Raw genomic sequence first — 16643 nt, forward strand, 5'->3', positions numbered from 1 at the left:
ATTACGAGTCTGGCTCTCTACCACTAGACCACACTGCCAGTTATATGACGTGAGATCCAATATCCAATATAGGTAAATGTCATCTCGTGAAACAAAAAAATTTATTGTAGCGATTACTTTTTAAACTCGATCAATTTCGCATTACTTTGAATCTTTGTATTTGAGGAATATAATTATTATCTAAAAATACACCATAAGATAATTTTGGAAGGATTACGAACAATATATGTAATATATAGTACGAAATGTAACTATCGACATTTAAATTATGTTCGTTCAAGTGCACGAAATATTGCAATATTGTGCGGGAAATTTATTATTCCTTTCGGATCTCACGTCATTAATTCTTTATTTCTCACTTGCTTGAGGCAAGACTCGATATTCGAATCAATAAATTGAAAATATGGGCCTTATATTTTCTCAATCGTTTATTAATTGTTACTCATTTATTTCGCATTTTTATTAAAGTCCTGCATGCTTGTACTATCTATATTTAAAGTAAAATTCCTGTTATTCGCGACTACAGTTTGAATTATACGCGGTTGATTATAAAAACTTTTTTTAAAATTAAGAGCTGACTAATTAATATCTTTTTTGTTCATAATCGAAGAAATTATCAAGTATGTAAATTAGAATATATATATATTATATAAGATAGTAAATAGATTTTAGACGTTAGTAATATTCAATAATTAATTAATTTAATTGCTATATATGAATGGTCCTTCGCGACGCGGTCGTGTTTCGGGAAAAAGCGTATAATTATTGCATTCATCTGCCGGCTGTAATCAACCGGCAATAGAAGGAGTATTTCTCTTTCCTGTCTCTGATGGCTTTGCCGCCAGAATGGATTTGGCCAGAAAAGGGTAAGGTTAAACTGGCCAGGAGAAATAAGAGAAAGAGGATCTACACAAAGGATGTAAACAGATTCAATCAAACAGTCAGAATAAGCTGCTATTAATAAGTTATAAGAAGAAATTTACTGACGAGATTTTAATAATTTGTATCATTTTGAATAGCATCCGTTTTCTACTGGTTTTTATGTCGAATTTCGAAGAATAATCTATAAGTCTCTGTTTATTTTATTTGGTAATGACATCTGTACTGTATTTTAGTAAGAATTTAAACACACTTACTATCAAATCGGTTGTACTTTGATGAACTGACACTTATGCCGATAGTATAAATAAGTTTCTATGGTTTTGAATCAATTTCGATAGAAATATTCACATATATATTCCCCTTGACGCGTATATATACACATGTGGATGACTCTTCCGCCACTGCCTAATCAAATTGCGGCTAATATTGTGGACTTCGAGGAACAACTTTTGCAATTTAGAACATTGCTCGAGAATAATGGAAACATTATCAGGTGTTACAAATTTCACGTCTTGCAGATGTAAACGTTTCAAGTTTTTGCACTCCGCCAGTAATTGCAAATTGCGATCAGTGAGAACAATATTATTCAAATATATTTCTTCCAGCAGTTGACAGGAGGAAAGCAATCTGCTTAAGCTATCATCAAGGTGTACTCTCGGGTAATCCATTCTGTAACAAAAACCATATAATTATTACAGAACTTCAATCACAAGAATAAAATCAAAGTAACTTTTTCAAGAATCTTGCAAGAGAAACAAATTTTAATAAAGAATACGTAATATATATTTTGAAAGAAAATGTAGCACATACATTTCAAGATCCACTGTTCGTAAATTCTTACAGTTAGCAAGGGCATTAATACCCTTCGATGTAATTCCATCGGTATCATATAAAGTTAATATTTGCAAGTCTCGACACGAATTTCCCAACTCTATTGCAACGGTGTCGACTGGGTCACTACAATCCCCCCCAAGTAGACAACAGTTCAAATATAATTCACGCATCCGTTTATTTTTTTGCAGTATTTTGCAAAAACATTGAACTTCTATATTATATGTTTCAAGTTTCAACAGTTCCAGGCTCTCTAGATTTTCGAGACATAAAAGTCCTTCATTATCAAAATATCCCGTCAGTTCCAACTCTAAAAAAAATATGTATTGGTCATAATTGCAACTTAACAATATTTTTGATATTTGTATAATCTTTATATATATATATATATATATATATATATATATATATATATATATATATGCGAGAAAAATCTGGAAACGGTCAAATATCTCGAAAACAAAACGTTTCTGAGAAAAATGTTTCGAACCAAAGTTGTAGGGTTTTAAAAGTTCTATTCAATGATCATATCCGTTTGACCTTGGCTAATCAAGTAGGGGCTAATATCGTGGAACAGGAGGACTAACTTTTGCAATTTAGGACATTGCTCGAAAATAATGGAAACATTATCAGGTGTTACAAATTTCACGTTTTCCAGATGTAAACGTTTCAAGTTTTTGCACTCCGCTAGTAATTTCAAATTGCGATCAGTGAGGACAATACTATACAAATATATTTCTTCCAGCAGTTGACAGGAGGAAAGCAATCTGCTCAAGCTATCATCGAGGTTTACTCCCAATTCCATTCTATAACAAGACCCATATAATTATTACAGAACTTTAATCACAAAAATAAAATCGAAGTAACTTTTTCAAGAATCTTGCAAGAGAAACAAATTTTAATAAAGAATACGTATATACCATATATATTTCAAAAGAAAATGTAGCACATACCTTCTTCCAAGATCCACTGTTCGTAAATTCTTACAGTCAGCAAGGGCATTAATACCCTTCGATGTAATTCCTGCTTCATATAAATTTATTATTTGCAAGTCCCGACACGAATTTCCTAACTCTATTGCAACGGTGTCGCCTGGGGACCTCTCCTTAATGTAACATTTTATAAGACTGTGCAAATATAATTCACGCATCCGTTTATTTTTTTGCAGTATTTTACAAACACATTGAGTTTCTATTCTTGGTGTATAAAGTGCCAACTTTTCCAGGCTCTCTAGATTTTCGAGACATGAAAGTTCTTTATCATGAAAATATCCCGTCAGATACAACTCTAAAAAAAATATGTATCGGTCATACATGCAACTTAACAATAATTCTGATATTTGTATAATTTATATATATATATATATATGTAGGTCCGGAAGTATGTTCCGGGACTTTTATTTTTTTACATCGGTATATTCCAGGACATTTGGCAGTTTCCAGGACTGTCCTGGAAAAAATTCATGTCCTACGGCACGTTTCGGGACAATTTTTTGAATCTGATTACATATATATGCGTTATATTCCAGGACTGTACATTTCAAAAAACGTAAACAGTCCCGGAACATACCTCTAGACCTACATATATATATATATATATATATATATATGCCTTTCAAATTTTTGCATATCTCTGAAATTTTGAATAGGACATCAAAATTGTCGACAGATCTCCATTTTGCAGATCTCCATTCAGTGAATCGTAAGTACGTTAAATGCCTGCCGCAATTCTCAAGAAATTGCACGAAATGCGAAGAAGAAAACTTGATTAATGTAAGATCTAATTGTTGCAAATATTTACATCTAGGTGTAAAGTAGCAAAGTATATTATAAAAATAAATAGGACAACAGATATTTCGCATGTTCAAACGTGTATATAGTAGAGGGTCCCGTGTTAAATCATTGAAGCGCTTATTTACTTGGTTCATGAGGCATAACGTCTTCAAGTCTAAGTGCTTTAATATTTCTAGAATTACTTCATCCTGCAAAAGATAAACACAAAACTTTAGTACATGAGATAACATTAAAATAAATATTATTATGAGAAATAGACTTTTTAGAATACTTTACAGAAAGCACAGAAAAACTGTCAGGTGATAGCTCTTTGGATTCATCAATACGATTCATATAATCAGGGATTACCTTCCTAAGAAGTACAGATGTCTTTTCATTTCTGAAATTATTCTTATGAAAACTGTTTTCTATATCGCTGCAAATAATGTCGGAACAAATTTATTTTTATTATTAACAAAATAAAGAAAGATTGAATATTCCCAGATAGCAAAACGTCAGTTATATTTACGAAATATGTGCGTAAATTCGTGACAAATGTTTTGTACAAATAACATGTAAAGCTGCGTCTGTAAATGCTCAGCAACAGTATTGAATTTGTTTCAAGCAATGGTCTATTCATTATTTGTTACAATTTGGTAGCAACAGTTTACGCCCAGAAGCTCCATTGGCTATATAGTTTAAATATTATATATTGATGGGAAGACACATTTTTGCTGCAAAGCACCATAAATATGAATTTTATAGAGCTTCGATTTTATTCATGTTTACGCAATGTTTGTGGCAACAATACATAACTGTTTTTAGCAATGATTTGCACACTCACGTTTTGCTACCTACTTAATGTTGACAAATGTAATACCTTTTACAAATAATACAGTGTTCAGAAAAATTCTTTTGAAGACGGTCAATATCTAAATGTGCATTTTCGTAATTTGCTGTTAGATTATAAACATCCTCATGGTGAGAATACATGCAGTTAAGTCTTTTTAATAGATCAGTTAAACTCTCTTCAGGATTTCTGGGAAGGATCAATTCTGACGTTCCGATAAGCATCACAGCGTCCAGCTTTGTGTAGTCTAATATACTGTGCTTAAATTCTAGTTTGAGTATGTTGGTTTTAAAGTTACACAGCTGTAAGGGTGGAGAAAATAGTCTTGATATCGGAGGCACAATCTGAGGCAATCCATCCCACAATAAAATCCACCAATCATTTGAAGAATCTTGAGCCCAAATTTTAATTACGTTTCCAGGATTATATACTTCGTATATAGAGACTCTGATTGGATATACAACTTCATGAAACTCGATTTCTATAAAATAGAAAGTATAATTATAATTTCTTCCCAATGAAAACGTTAAATTTCTTCTTTAATAATATTTTATTTATCAATTAAAATATTACATACCCATATGATTTATGTGTTTAATATCTTGACTTTTATCAGATAGTGTAATTGCACAAGGTGAAAGTGAAGATAATGAGATATCGAAATCATAAGTTCTCTGTATTAAAATATTAAAATGTCAAAATGTGTCAAATACTACAAAATCTTGTAGCATAATGTTAAACTATGATTACTTCTACAGGACAATAATCCCGCAAAATATACACATACCATAATGAATGTTTTTGAAAAATCTCCATATTTTGGAAATTTGGTAGGTCCCCCGTTTATGTAATGTAAAGTATCAAGTGTGGCGAAATTTTTGATACAATCATCTTTACAATGCTTCACAAATTGATAGATAAAGTCAACAGGATTTTCCTCTCCTGTTGAGACCCTGCCGATATAGGGATATGGACTCAAACTCTCACTTTTAAATGGATAATGGAATGTCATATTTTTTCTCTGAAAGCAGATAAAAGATATAAAGTTTATAATCCTTGCCCATTTTGGCATAAAAACGCAAAAATGCTGCATTATAATACTTTACATTTATTATAATTATATAATTAATTATATCTATTATAAATATATAATAAATATAATCTTTAAACATTACATAGTATAAATTTGTCTTGCTTGCTTTTGCATTATCAGTATTGACATTCAAAAGTAGCACACTTTTGTCCGTTTATTAAAATACAGCATACAAACTCTATTTAGCCGAACGATAATTAACGCGTCTAGTGCAATCAAAATTAATTTTATCAAATAACCGTAATTAACCATTTTCAATAATGCTTCTTGAGATTAGTGAATCAGTTTTGTATATTTTTATTTCTATTGAGAAGGAAGTAAAGATAATTTTGATTTATATTGATATTGATTTAAGAAAGTAACCTTAATTGGGCATTAAAAAAATAAATCTATTTATTTAACAAAAATATGAGAAATATCCATAGGTACGAATAATGTTTTAAAAAATTTTATAAATTGGAAAAGATTTATGTTACATACTTCAATAATATGCAAGGTGTCTGATATATATTGTAGCATCTTATTAATATCAGATTCCTTAGATTAATTTAAAATAAAAATATTAAATAAGTACGCTGAAGCTCTTATAATTATTGTTTATTTACATCGCCTGAAAAAGACGTTCAATTTATTGTTAACCGGTTATTGTAATAAATATTACCACATGTTTCAGTGGTCAAATTGGTACGCGACACCCTTCACGCCGGAATGTGGGAGGTTCCAGATTCGAATCGTAGCTGAGGTAATATTTTTCGCAATAATTTCTTTATTTAATGATTAAATTGAATCGATTTAATGCGCGGAGGGAAGAGATTTTGCTCCAACAGGAACTGTGTTATAAGTCTGACAAATCTAGTCGGCGCGCAGTTTACTTATGTTGGAAAAGTTATACACGGAAAAAAATATATGTATATAATATATAATATATTATATAATAATTTGGCTACCAAGATCCAGCTCGGACCGCTAAATGGTGATTTTAGTTTAATCTATTTGATTGTATATCATATAACGGTCGTATAATTCTCATATTATTTCTTATAATTATTATTAAGTTGAAATGATTCCTAATGCATCATTTATCCTTGTTGTTCATCGACTGTTAAACAAGGATAAATGATGCATTTTGCGCATCATGGGTAAAACGGAAAATACCCTTAGGGTACTATGCAGTGATCTGAGTGTTTCACGTGATTGGTCGTGACTTTAATTCAGTAGTGATATATTATTACGCGTGATTTGTATATGACCGGTATTCATATAGTCGGTTCTTATATTTAAGACCGTCTTAAGTACAATCTTGAGACGTCATGAACCAATCACAGAGCCGTATTAGCATCTTAAGACATTACTTAAGACGGTCTTGAAATATATAAGAACGACCCCACACAGCACACTTTATCTGAGGGACGTCCTACAGACATCATTTTGGGATATCGCAATAACCGCGGGACATCCCAAAATGGTCTCAGATATCCGGTGGATATCCAGTGGATGCACAAGTGTCCGGCTATTTAGATCTTGCAGACATCTTCACAGGATATCCGAGGGAGATCGAAAGATATCGCAAGATATTAATTATAGCACTCGCGATATCATTTGGATATTTTATATACAATAAAATTATGGTTTAACCAGAAAGGGGATAATCGTATACAATCGTGGACAGAAATATTGTTTCTCTTTTGTGATAAATTTCGGAATGTGCATTCGTGTTGCTTAATAAAAGAATTCTTCCATTGGAAAATAAATTGTAAAATTAAACAAACACATTCCAATATTATAAAAAAATCAATCTTTCTGTCCACGATGTACATGAAAAAATAAGTATATTGTACATTGCATATTAAATCTTTATTTATTAAAAGAATATATAGTTTTTAAACAAAGTACCTCTAATTAAAAAAAAATACAATTAGTAAAAATAAAAATACATATCACACGTACGAGTCTGATAAAGCTTTCGACCCGAGGTAAAAAAATAGAGGTACATATATAAAGTACTTTTAAACTTTAACACTTTATGTAAAAAAAATAACAGCAATAAATGTAATGTTGCTGACTACTACAGAAAACATACGGTCTCGGCTTTTTCACGAGTGACCAAGTCCTTTTTTTACGTTACACAGACATGTCAAAACAAAATATATTTTTACGTAGGGAAAATATTTAATTATGCAACAAGGATGGTCTTGTTCAAGAAGGAAAAAAAAACGTTAGAAAAGGCGCTATTAGAATTTTTATGAAGGGACACTTGGTTTTTCCCTCCTCCGCCCGAGACCGTATGTTTTCTATCGCGCTACAATTAAAAATGTATTAATATACCGGTTATAACAATAGCGGCATCGGGGGGGGGGGAAGCCTAGTGGTTTCTTATTGTCCGGCGCTTAATTGCGGTTGAAACATATTTGTAGAATGATAAGCTCGCCCACGTGTACGCTCGCACATACATAATATTCGCCTTTTTTGTGTGTTTGATGGTACCGGAAGCAGCGACCGCGCCGCTTTCGGACTTAGCCGATTCGGCGTCGTCGGTGAAAGCAACACGCTGCGAGCGGACTTTATCTTCTGATCCGTATTAATTTATATATTCTGAGTAGTATACGAGAATTTACGAAAAATAATATACTACTGTGAGATATTACAAGTACAACCTGAGAATTTACGAAAAATAATATATTCTAAAAGATATCCTTCAAAAGATCTCGTAAGATATCTTATGCAAAGCCAACGGATATGGCAGAATATTTAGATATCCTGAGATCATAATAGGATATCTCACGATATCTTATTGGAATATCCCGGGATCACCTGCTGTGATATCCGTGGGATCGTATTTGGAAATCTTGGTCAGTTTGGGATATCCTCAGGATACAGTGTGCTGTGTGGGACTATGAATACCGGCCTATATGTGTTAGTATAAAAAATATTCAATGAGATTCTCCATTCTTAGAAGCAAATATGGCTGCAAAATGAGCAATCTATGGTATATAGAAGTATGTGGAAGAAACATAGCCACTAGTAGTGTGCATATGCGCACTGTCTGTGTTAGTATGCCACGTGCTCTAGCAATAAGTATAGCACAAGCAGTCTGTCTCGTGAAAAAAGAAATTAAGGTTAGATAATAATGTGCTAGATTGTTTGAAAATATGAACCAATTTGTAAAAACATATATATGTATATCATTATTAAATAATTAAATATTTTAAAGAAAAAACAGTTTCTTAAATAAAATATGGAAACATTTTTTTTCTAAGTCTGATATATCGTGAGCACGTGCTTCGTGTTCTTTTTTTTTTTTTACCACGTTAGTAACAAAGAAGAAACAAAAAAATTGCAAAAATTGCTCATGTTTGCTGCACTTACGTTTTCTAAGTGGTTAATATTTTCAAGAATGTATATTTTTTATGTTATTTATAATATATTTTCTATCTTACATATCGATATGCATAATAGCGATTAAGTCGAACATATATGAATACAGCGAATAAAGGAAATTAACGGAAATTTGAAGAAAGCTAAATTAAAGATTAATCGGAAGAGCTAATCGATTATTATACTCACTGTTTATGCGAAGTAGATTTAATTTATCCGTATAAAATAAAAAATCAAGAAAGAGAGAACATGTGGGAACACAGTCGGTGAGCACCACAGATACTAGACTGCGAGCAGTATGAGTTTCTTTCAGAGTAACGATCATGTAGTAACTAGATCTCTAGGGCGGAAAGGTAAAAAAGGAAAATTTTCGCCATTAAGTTCAATGGTGTGAAACTTTTCACTTTTCACGTTTTCGCGCTAGGGAAAAAGATACGTGATCGATCTCCTGGAACGCTAACTCGACCAATCAAAATTGAGGCAAAGTGGAGGAAATATCGATGGCCATTTTTTGTATGGCATTTCATGTACGTGTACCCCATGTTCGATTGGCATATTAGACGCAAACGTTTCTTCTCAGTTCTCACGAGGACAATTCATCAAAAGGCTGAATTTATTAATTCAAATGAATCTTTCATGCGCGAGCGCTTTATTATATCGCTTATAATCCATCACGAGAATTTGAATCCAAAACTATTTAAATCGTACGTGATATAAGATTTATTCTCAACTAATAATAAGTATCGATAATAAAAACTTAACGGATGCCTATAAATTCAACAATATACAATAATTTATACCTTCAATCATTTATTGACGACTATAAATAATGTCATGTTTTTTAGATATTTTAAAATGTTAGTTTTTGAGAAAATTTATATACCGTAATTCCATAAATTATGTTACAGTAAAAATTTTATCGTGTTATCACATATGTATATATATTTTATATATACATTATACAACGAAGCACTTGAAGCCCACGTACTTACTTGAGATGTGACATGCAACATTGTGATATTTCAACTGTAATTAATTAAAGATAAACAAAACATGAGTGACGATTTTCTTTCTCAGGAGACTGTTCGCGACCAAAAGTAGATAATGACTGACGACAATTAATTGACTGATGATTGACTGACGTAAGAAAGTCGCGCGATTTTTTATACTCGAAATGAACAAAAAATATACCAGAAACTTTGAACTCTTGACAACAGCGAGCGGAAACGATATTATAGATCTATTGGCTTCTCGGAATCGTTATGACTGTAAAAACTTTTTAAATCGACCCTACTGACTATAATCTTTTTTATTGTGACAGTACGATCATTGTATGGTTTTGGTCAAAGTAAGTTTGATTAAAAAGTCTTTATACTGTTAATTATTCACTGACGAAGTAAATGTTACTATTTGGTTTGTTATGACTAAGTTCGCGAACACAGTGAAATAGCAGCTTACGTTTGGTCTCATCTTGATTTTGAAATCAACATCATTGATTGCCAAAGAAGTCCCGAGAACAGTTATCAAGTTTCGTTATGATAAGCGTTGAGAAGAAAATCGATAAAAGGTCGCAACGCCTGCTATGAATCTATTGCTCAATAGTCAATATTTCTTCCGGTGAAATATTTTGTATAAAATTTCAGTTGCCAAGAGGAGTTAAATAATCAGATGCTAGATCTATATGAAGAACTTTTATAACTCACAACTATTTTCGCTGATGGTGAGATTGACTTCAAAATATTAGAAAATTTTATTTTAAAGTTTTGTACACTTTTATCGTATAATAATTATTACGGTATTACTTAATTATAATTAACAAGTATCGACTTTCTTATTTATGCAATAACTGTTAATTGCATCTCTAAAATATGCTAGCGAAAAGATAAACTATATAGGATACATTATACATTCTCGCTTTATCTGACTGCTCCAACATTACATTTCAACAATATTGTTATTGTTTGGAAATAAATTTGCAAAGCTTTTATTGCTCACAATTTGGTCTTATTCTTTACTTTCGAATTACCTTCTCCTAAAATGACGATACAATTTCATATCGAATGAAGCACAGAGACTAGATTAACAATTAAGAGATACAAAATTAATCAAAAAAGCCATGTTTTATTTTTATTTTTTCAAAGAATAAATTTAATAACTCATTATCTCAAAATATTTACATATACAACAAAATGTTTACATTTCAAGATGAGTTATTAAATTTAACTCAAATTTGTTGAATTTATTTTCTTTCATCTCCAGGAGATCGAATTGTATATTTCTATTAAATCGAGCATCTGTGTATGTAGCTCGCTCAACATCATATACGTCTCTGAATTAGAAATAAAGATAAATAAACTGGTAAAACAATAAATAATAAAATATAAGTTTATTTATTTTTTCTATATATATTAAGGAATAATTATGAATTTCAATATCGAAAACGCAAATAAACATTGAAAAACAAAAATCAAACTTAACTTACTTTAACAAACTTAACTTAACTTACTTTCTTAAATTTAAGAAAAATTAATATTTCGTTGAAAAAGGTAGTTGCTAAAGACTCCGATATACGCTATAATGTATATGTACTCAGAATAATCTATATACAGAACAAAATTTTTAATAAGACATAGTACTGATAAAAATAAATGAAATATTTACAAATAACATAAGTTTGTATACAAATTCTTATTTCCTTTTGTTTTAAATTAACCTGTATTTGACTTGAGGAAACTTATAACTTTTAACTACATTAAGTGTAATTAATATATTAGTACTTATTTGAATATAAATTCTCATACAGTGTTTCTTAAAAAATACCGAGTAATTACATAACGCTATTTCTTATCAAAAATTGAGTTGAAAAATTCTGAATCAGTACGTCAGTGAGCGTATACGCTCGGTTAAAGAATGGTGCTAATTGAATTGACTTTAGTCAATAATTACTGCTGTACAGATTATGCATTAGAATTATGCATTATAGAAAAAAAATAGTTTAGATTTTTTCGACTCAATTTTTGACAAAAAATAGCGCTATGTAATTAATGGGCGCTCTTTCAGAAACACTCTGTATTTGCAAATGTAAATTCCTTGTCTATCTTAAATGGTAACAAAAAATGACAAGTGCTGACTGACTTCAAGTAATTTACTTTTCTCGATTAATTCCATTATCTTAATTAAATTCACTTGTGGTAGATCTCGAAATTCTTTAGTATTTCTAATCTCTTCTATATGTGAAATGTAATAAAAGTTGCCGAATGTGTTCCCAAAAATGTTGCATTAGACAACAACGCAACCTGTATAAGTTTCATAGCATTATTAATGGTAATACGGTGTAGCAAATAATTAATTCAAGTTGTCTATTATCTGAAAAGAACTTGATTTTTAATTTTGTTTTTTTATTTAATCTTCAGAAAAAGATAAAATAATTTAGATTTCCTAAAATTAATTTTGCTCATGCTATCGGAGAGGAAACACTTATTATAAAATTGATTATAATACCAAGACAATTATATATAACGATGTCAGATGGTACGACGGCTTTTTTATTTTTTACGTTAATGCTGAATGGAAAAGTCTATAAGCATATTGCGGACAAGATGATGCCTGATCAAGATACAGCTACGAAAAGGGAAGACCTGCGCATGGCACCGAAATTAGCGCTATTCACAGGCTTTGTAAGTATATTATTATCCAAAAGTTTATTCTTCTATTAACTTTTATTATCTTCTAGCGTCTCTCTACGGACGCATAATTAAATTCTTGCTATTTTCTAATTATAATCTGGGACGTTTTAAAATTATAGTATTCTATTAATTTATTGTTAATATTGTTATTAATATGTTCTTCTGAATAATTCATGCAAATACAAAATGCGGCAGAAAATATCGCATACTGAAATGTAAAACGATAACATATTGAGATCATCCGTTTGTCTTCTGTATAACAGCGAAATTTATTTTATTAGTTAATTAAAAAATTAAATTGTTAAATGAGCTAAAGGGCATAAAATATATGTTGTATACGTATGTTTCAGCTTAAGATCTGTCGAATATCGTATATAACCTTTTTTATTGTTGTGCCGTTGTTTTCTTATATTTTAAATTATTTATAACTTTATCAAGAGACACGGTAGTGATTCTTTTACGCGAACGCATATTAGCTTTTACTTGAGATATTATCGATCTCTTTCATTTTTTATTTTTGCCAACCATATTAGTATGTACTGCTAATGAATAACTAATATTTAGATTGAGATATGCGATCGTATGTATTCTAAGCAGATATAAAAAGATTTGCAAAATAAAAACAAATAATAGAATAATTTTATCACTAAAAGTAAGACAATGATCAGTGTGATAATACCGTGATGTGCATTGTTGACATGTCGAAGATTAAGAAAGTTATTTTAATAAAGTTTTCACGACACTTTATTGTGGTCATACTTAGACAATCGTATAATGTAAAAACACTTGTTTTACTGCCTCTCCATCAAGTTATAAGGAACATAAAGTCCTGAAATTTGTTGCGATATTGCCTTATACCTTCTTGACAATCCATAGTCGGTTATGTAACTTACGAATTGACATATGGTATATGAAGAATTAAGTAATCACATATTTCTGGTGAACACTGCAGTTCGCACAGATTTCGGTTACACAGGAGTACACGTATCTATTCTTAAGATTATTTCGTAAGAGTATTTTTTACTATTTGTATGAATCGCGATCATCACCAGTTTCCGTCATCGATGTTAACGCCTTATAAATATTTCTGCGATAAACAGCAGCGTATTGTTTATGTAATGATATTTGTCAGCCCTCTCTCAACCTCTGCGCTCGTATGATTTCCCAAATAGGCGGCACGATCCAGTAGCATCCGCCAAGAAACTGCAGCAACGCGACGACGCGAAGGCACGCGTTCTCGCCTGTGATCAAATTGTAAATTCGATAAATCTTTGGGTCGTGAATTTTTCTTTTACTGTCATATTCGGTGCGTCGCGCGTACCGAAGAAACGAAATTCATAAAACTCTTCAAAATTGTAAGGAAGAAAAGAAAGAATATATAAAAATCAATGTTACAAGATATACGTACTGTGCACGAAGCAGAAGGCCAGCACACCCAATCCGACGATGGTGGAGAACAATCTGTGCGAGCGATGCGCGAATTGATTACCCAGCACGTCGAACAGCGTCAAGTCTTGACAAGCGAGCAGACTGCTGATGCTGACTCCACCAAGCAACGACCACGTTAGAAACCAGTAGTAGTCATATGTATATGTTAAACCTGTGGATAAGACGTCGGAGATAATCAAAACAATATAATGAGTTTCATGCGTGTAAACAATTCGGACATGTTAACACGATAAATAATAAATATTGCGTAAAATTGAACGTTACATTAATGAGTATTATTTGGAATTAAGGAGAAATGCGATTCTTGTGCACGCACTTAACAAAACAACACTGCCGAGCCAACAGGCGCCACCGAAATATATTCTTCTATACTGAACGGTAGTGACGATGGACCAGTAGCTGGCGATGCTGGGTACGAACGAACCGACACCGGCGACCACCAGCAACGTCACCCAGTCGTCCGTGAAATAAACCGGATCTGCGCGCTGCAGGAACAAGGCGGGTACCAAGATCCAGAAGAAGAGCGATCCGGCCCTTATCCCGATCCACGTCACCACAGCCGCCCAGAACCTGAAGTAGCGAGCCACGCGAAACTCCTGCTTCCACTTGCTGTCTGATCGCGCGGTCGGACTGACGAAGAGTTCAACGTCCTCGTCCGGATCCTGATACCCGTAGATGCTGTTCACCTCGCTAAACAAAGGCGCGACATTTCTATCCTGTTTGTCGCCGGTACCATAGCCGACGTTATCCGCGCCGTTATCCCGTGTTTCCGACTCTGACTCTCTATCCGGAGACATCCTGATGCCCAATTCGTTATCCTCGTCGGCCAGAAGCAACCTGTTGACACAAGATTGCGCAGCGTTAAGATAGTCTCTTTAAGACAAATTTCAGAATGACGATTCTGCTTTAATTAGGGATCAACGCGAAAGTTTAAATTTATAAACGGGACGAGAACGTCCCCCGCCGTCACCTGTAAGGGGACGCTCGCTGTGGAGCTGGAAAGCGCAAGGTCAGAGTGCCTACGGCGGTGGGAACGAAGGCGATCGTCATCAGTAAGAGCCCGGCCTTCAGACCGGTTTCCACGAGCAGGAAATGCGTGAGCGCCGGCACGAGGATGAAGCCGATGGACGTGGCGATGTTCTTCAACGTCAGCGCCAGTGGTAGTCTCACCCTGAAATGCCTCCGCAGCACGGTCTCGCTTTCGACGATCACGAAACTCGCCCCTATGCCCATCACCGCGCCGGCACTCAGGCCGGCTAAATACGCGCCCACCCCGCCAGTCGCCAGATATCCGGAAGCTATCACCCCCGTGGTAAGGAGAGCCACGCCGATGAGGCCAACTAGTCGCGGTATCGACGCCAAATCCGTGATGGCCTTGGTCCACGGATCTGAAAGATCGTTAGCGAGGAAGTCGTGATAAAAAGCCGATATATCATAGTGATATAATAGAAGCTACCTGCTAAGCTCCAAAAAGCGACGAACAGTAGAGGCGCCAGGGTGACCTCGCTCCACAGATCGAAGTAAATCGACGAACTGTTCATGGCCAAATACCCCCGCACTATACCGTACATCGACAGGACGCTGGGCACGGTAATCTGTAGATTTTTAACAGAATCTGTCTAATCTATCTTGATACACCGTGCGATATTTAGTAGACGCGTTATACAGGGCATCGTGAGATATATAGGCGTAACAATATCAGGGGTTCTATACTTACCTATCAAAACAATTACAGAGACTATCGCGACGTGGCATGGATCTATTTATCGTATAGCAAATCTTTAACGAGAAATCATTGTTCGATTCGTGCGTTCCTTCCGGCAAACTTACATCGTAAACAATGTAACACCTGGAACAAAATTGTTTTTAACGTATCATAGTTTATCGCGTGCGAAAACAAAAAAAATGCACGATAACTCTTTCTTTAAATAAAAATGTCGATATTATTGAGCATATATTTCTAAATACCCTGTATTGCGTCGAATACCGACTGTTTTTCATCTTCCAAGTTGCTTTTGCCAACTTTTCGTTAATTTTAAAAAACAGATTACGAATAATTATTAATAATGTATAATTATATAATATTATATAATATAAATATTAATGAATAATTATTTGAATTAATGTATAATTATTTTATAATTTTAACAAAGAATCAGGCAACAGTATTCAATGCCAGTGACTGTAGGATCGCGAGATCTAATTTCTGAACGAAGGCGCGCTTTATTGTCAAAGATTCACGTGCAATGATCGAACCTGAATGAAGGCAACGCCTAGGAGGACCAACCACGAGTATCCACCATCTGGAGCTGTCGGCCCGAGTTCCGGATACGAACTGATGACCTCGTCGAGACGAAGTCGCCTGACGAGCGGCATTTTTCTCGTTGCGCTTAGCGCGAAGCTCGAGAGCGTGTAAACTTATGCAAAGAACGACGTTAAAAGGACAGGAACTCGCTAAAATAACTCCGCAACACTTCCTCGCTTTGAACAAACAGCAGTCATTAAAGCAGCTTAAAATATACTGTACGCAGTATCTAATCTCGACTAAGGTGTCGACGCTCCGATAGCCGTTGATAAGAAGGAAAATCCACATCGTTTTTGCACCTACCGAACCTCAACACCTACGCAGGTCTCCGCGCGCGATTAATTTATCATACATAATTAATTTATTATTATCATTTCCTTGACGGAAATTCGACTACGCG

The 16643-nt window shown here is 33.5% G+C and overlaps 1 protein-coding gene and 2 long non-coding RNA genes across 3 annotated transcripts; all 3 read right to left on the reverse strand.

The window, feature by feature from the left end:
- Positions 1–2153: 2153 nt before the first annotated feature.
- Positions 2154–3946, reverse strand: LOC139813257 (uncharacterized). The gene is made up of 3 exons (XR_011732096.1): positions 3783–3946; positions 2667–3694; positions 2154–2519 (listed from the first exon to the last, which is right to left on the reverse strand). It is a non-coding gene; the product is annotated as an uncharacterized lncRNA (long non-coding RNA).
- Positions 3947–4376: 430 nt separating this feature from the next.
- On the reverse strand, positions 4377–5350 carry LOC139813783 (uncharacterized). The gene is made up of 3 exons (XR_011732235.1): positions 5123–5350; positions 4913–5009; positions 4377–4816 (listed from the first exon to the last, which is right to left on the reverse strand). It is a non-coding gene; the product is annotated as an uncharacterized lncRNA (long non-coding RNA).
- Positions 5351–11440: 6090 nt separating this feature from the next.
- Positions 11441–16548, reverse strand: LOC139813929 (uncharacterized). The gene is made up of 6 exons (XM_071779804.1): positions 16195–16548; positions 15395–15533; positions 14909–15326; positions 14255–14775; positions 13898–14089; positions 11441–13730 (listed from the first exon to the last, which is right to left on the reverse strand). The coding sequence occupies exons 1-6, from the start codon at positions 16312–16314 to the stop codon at positions 13618–13620; spliced, it is 1503 nt and encodes a 500-aa protein (XP_071635905.1). The 5' UTR covers positions 16315–16548; the 3' UTR covers positions 11441–13617.
- Between the last annotated feature and the right edge of the window lie 95 nt (positions 16549–16643).

The sequence above is a fragment of the Temnothorax longispinosus genome, chromosome 5 (assembly GCF_030848805.1).
Source record: "Temnothorax longispinosus isolate EJ_2023e chromosome 5, Tlon_JGU_v1, whole genome shotgun sequence".
NCBI classification, from domain to species: domain Eukaryota; kingdom Metazoa; phylum Arthropoda; class Insecta; order Hymenoptera; family Formicidae; genus Temnothorax; species Temnothorax longispinosus.

Coding starts and splice junctions, on each gene's coding strand:
- LOC139813929 (XM_071779804.1), bottom strand. CDS start 16,314: ATGCCGCTCGTCAGGCGACTTCGTCTCGACGAGGTCATCAGTTCGTAT. Junction 15,534..16,194: donor TAGGCGTTGCCTTCATTCAG/GTTCGATCATTG, acceptor AAAAATCTACAG/ATTACCGTGCCCAGCGTCCT. Junction 14,090..14,254: donor CGGCAGTGTTGTTTTGTTAA/GTGCGTGCACAA, acceptor TCTTATCCACAG/GTTTAACATATACATATGAC.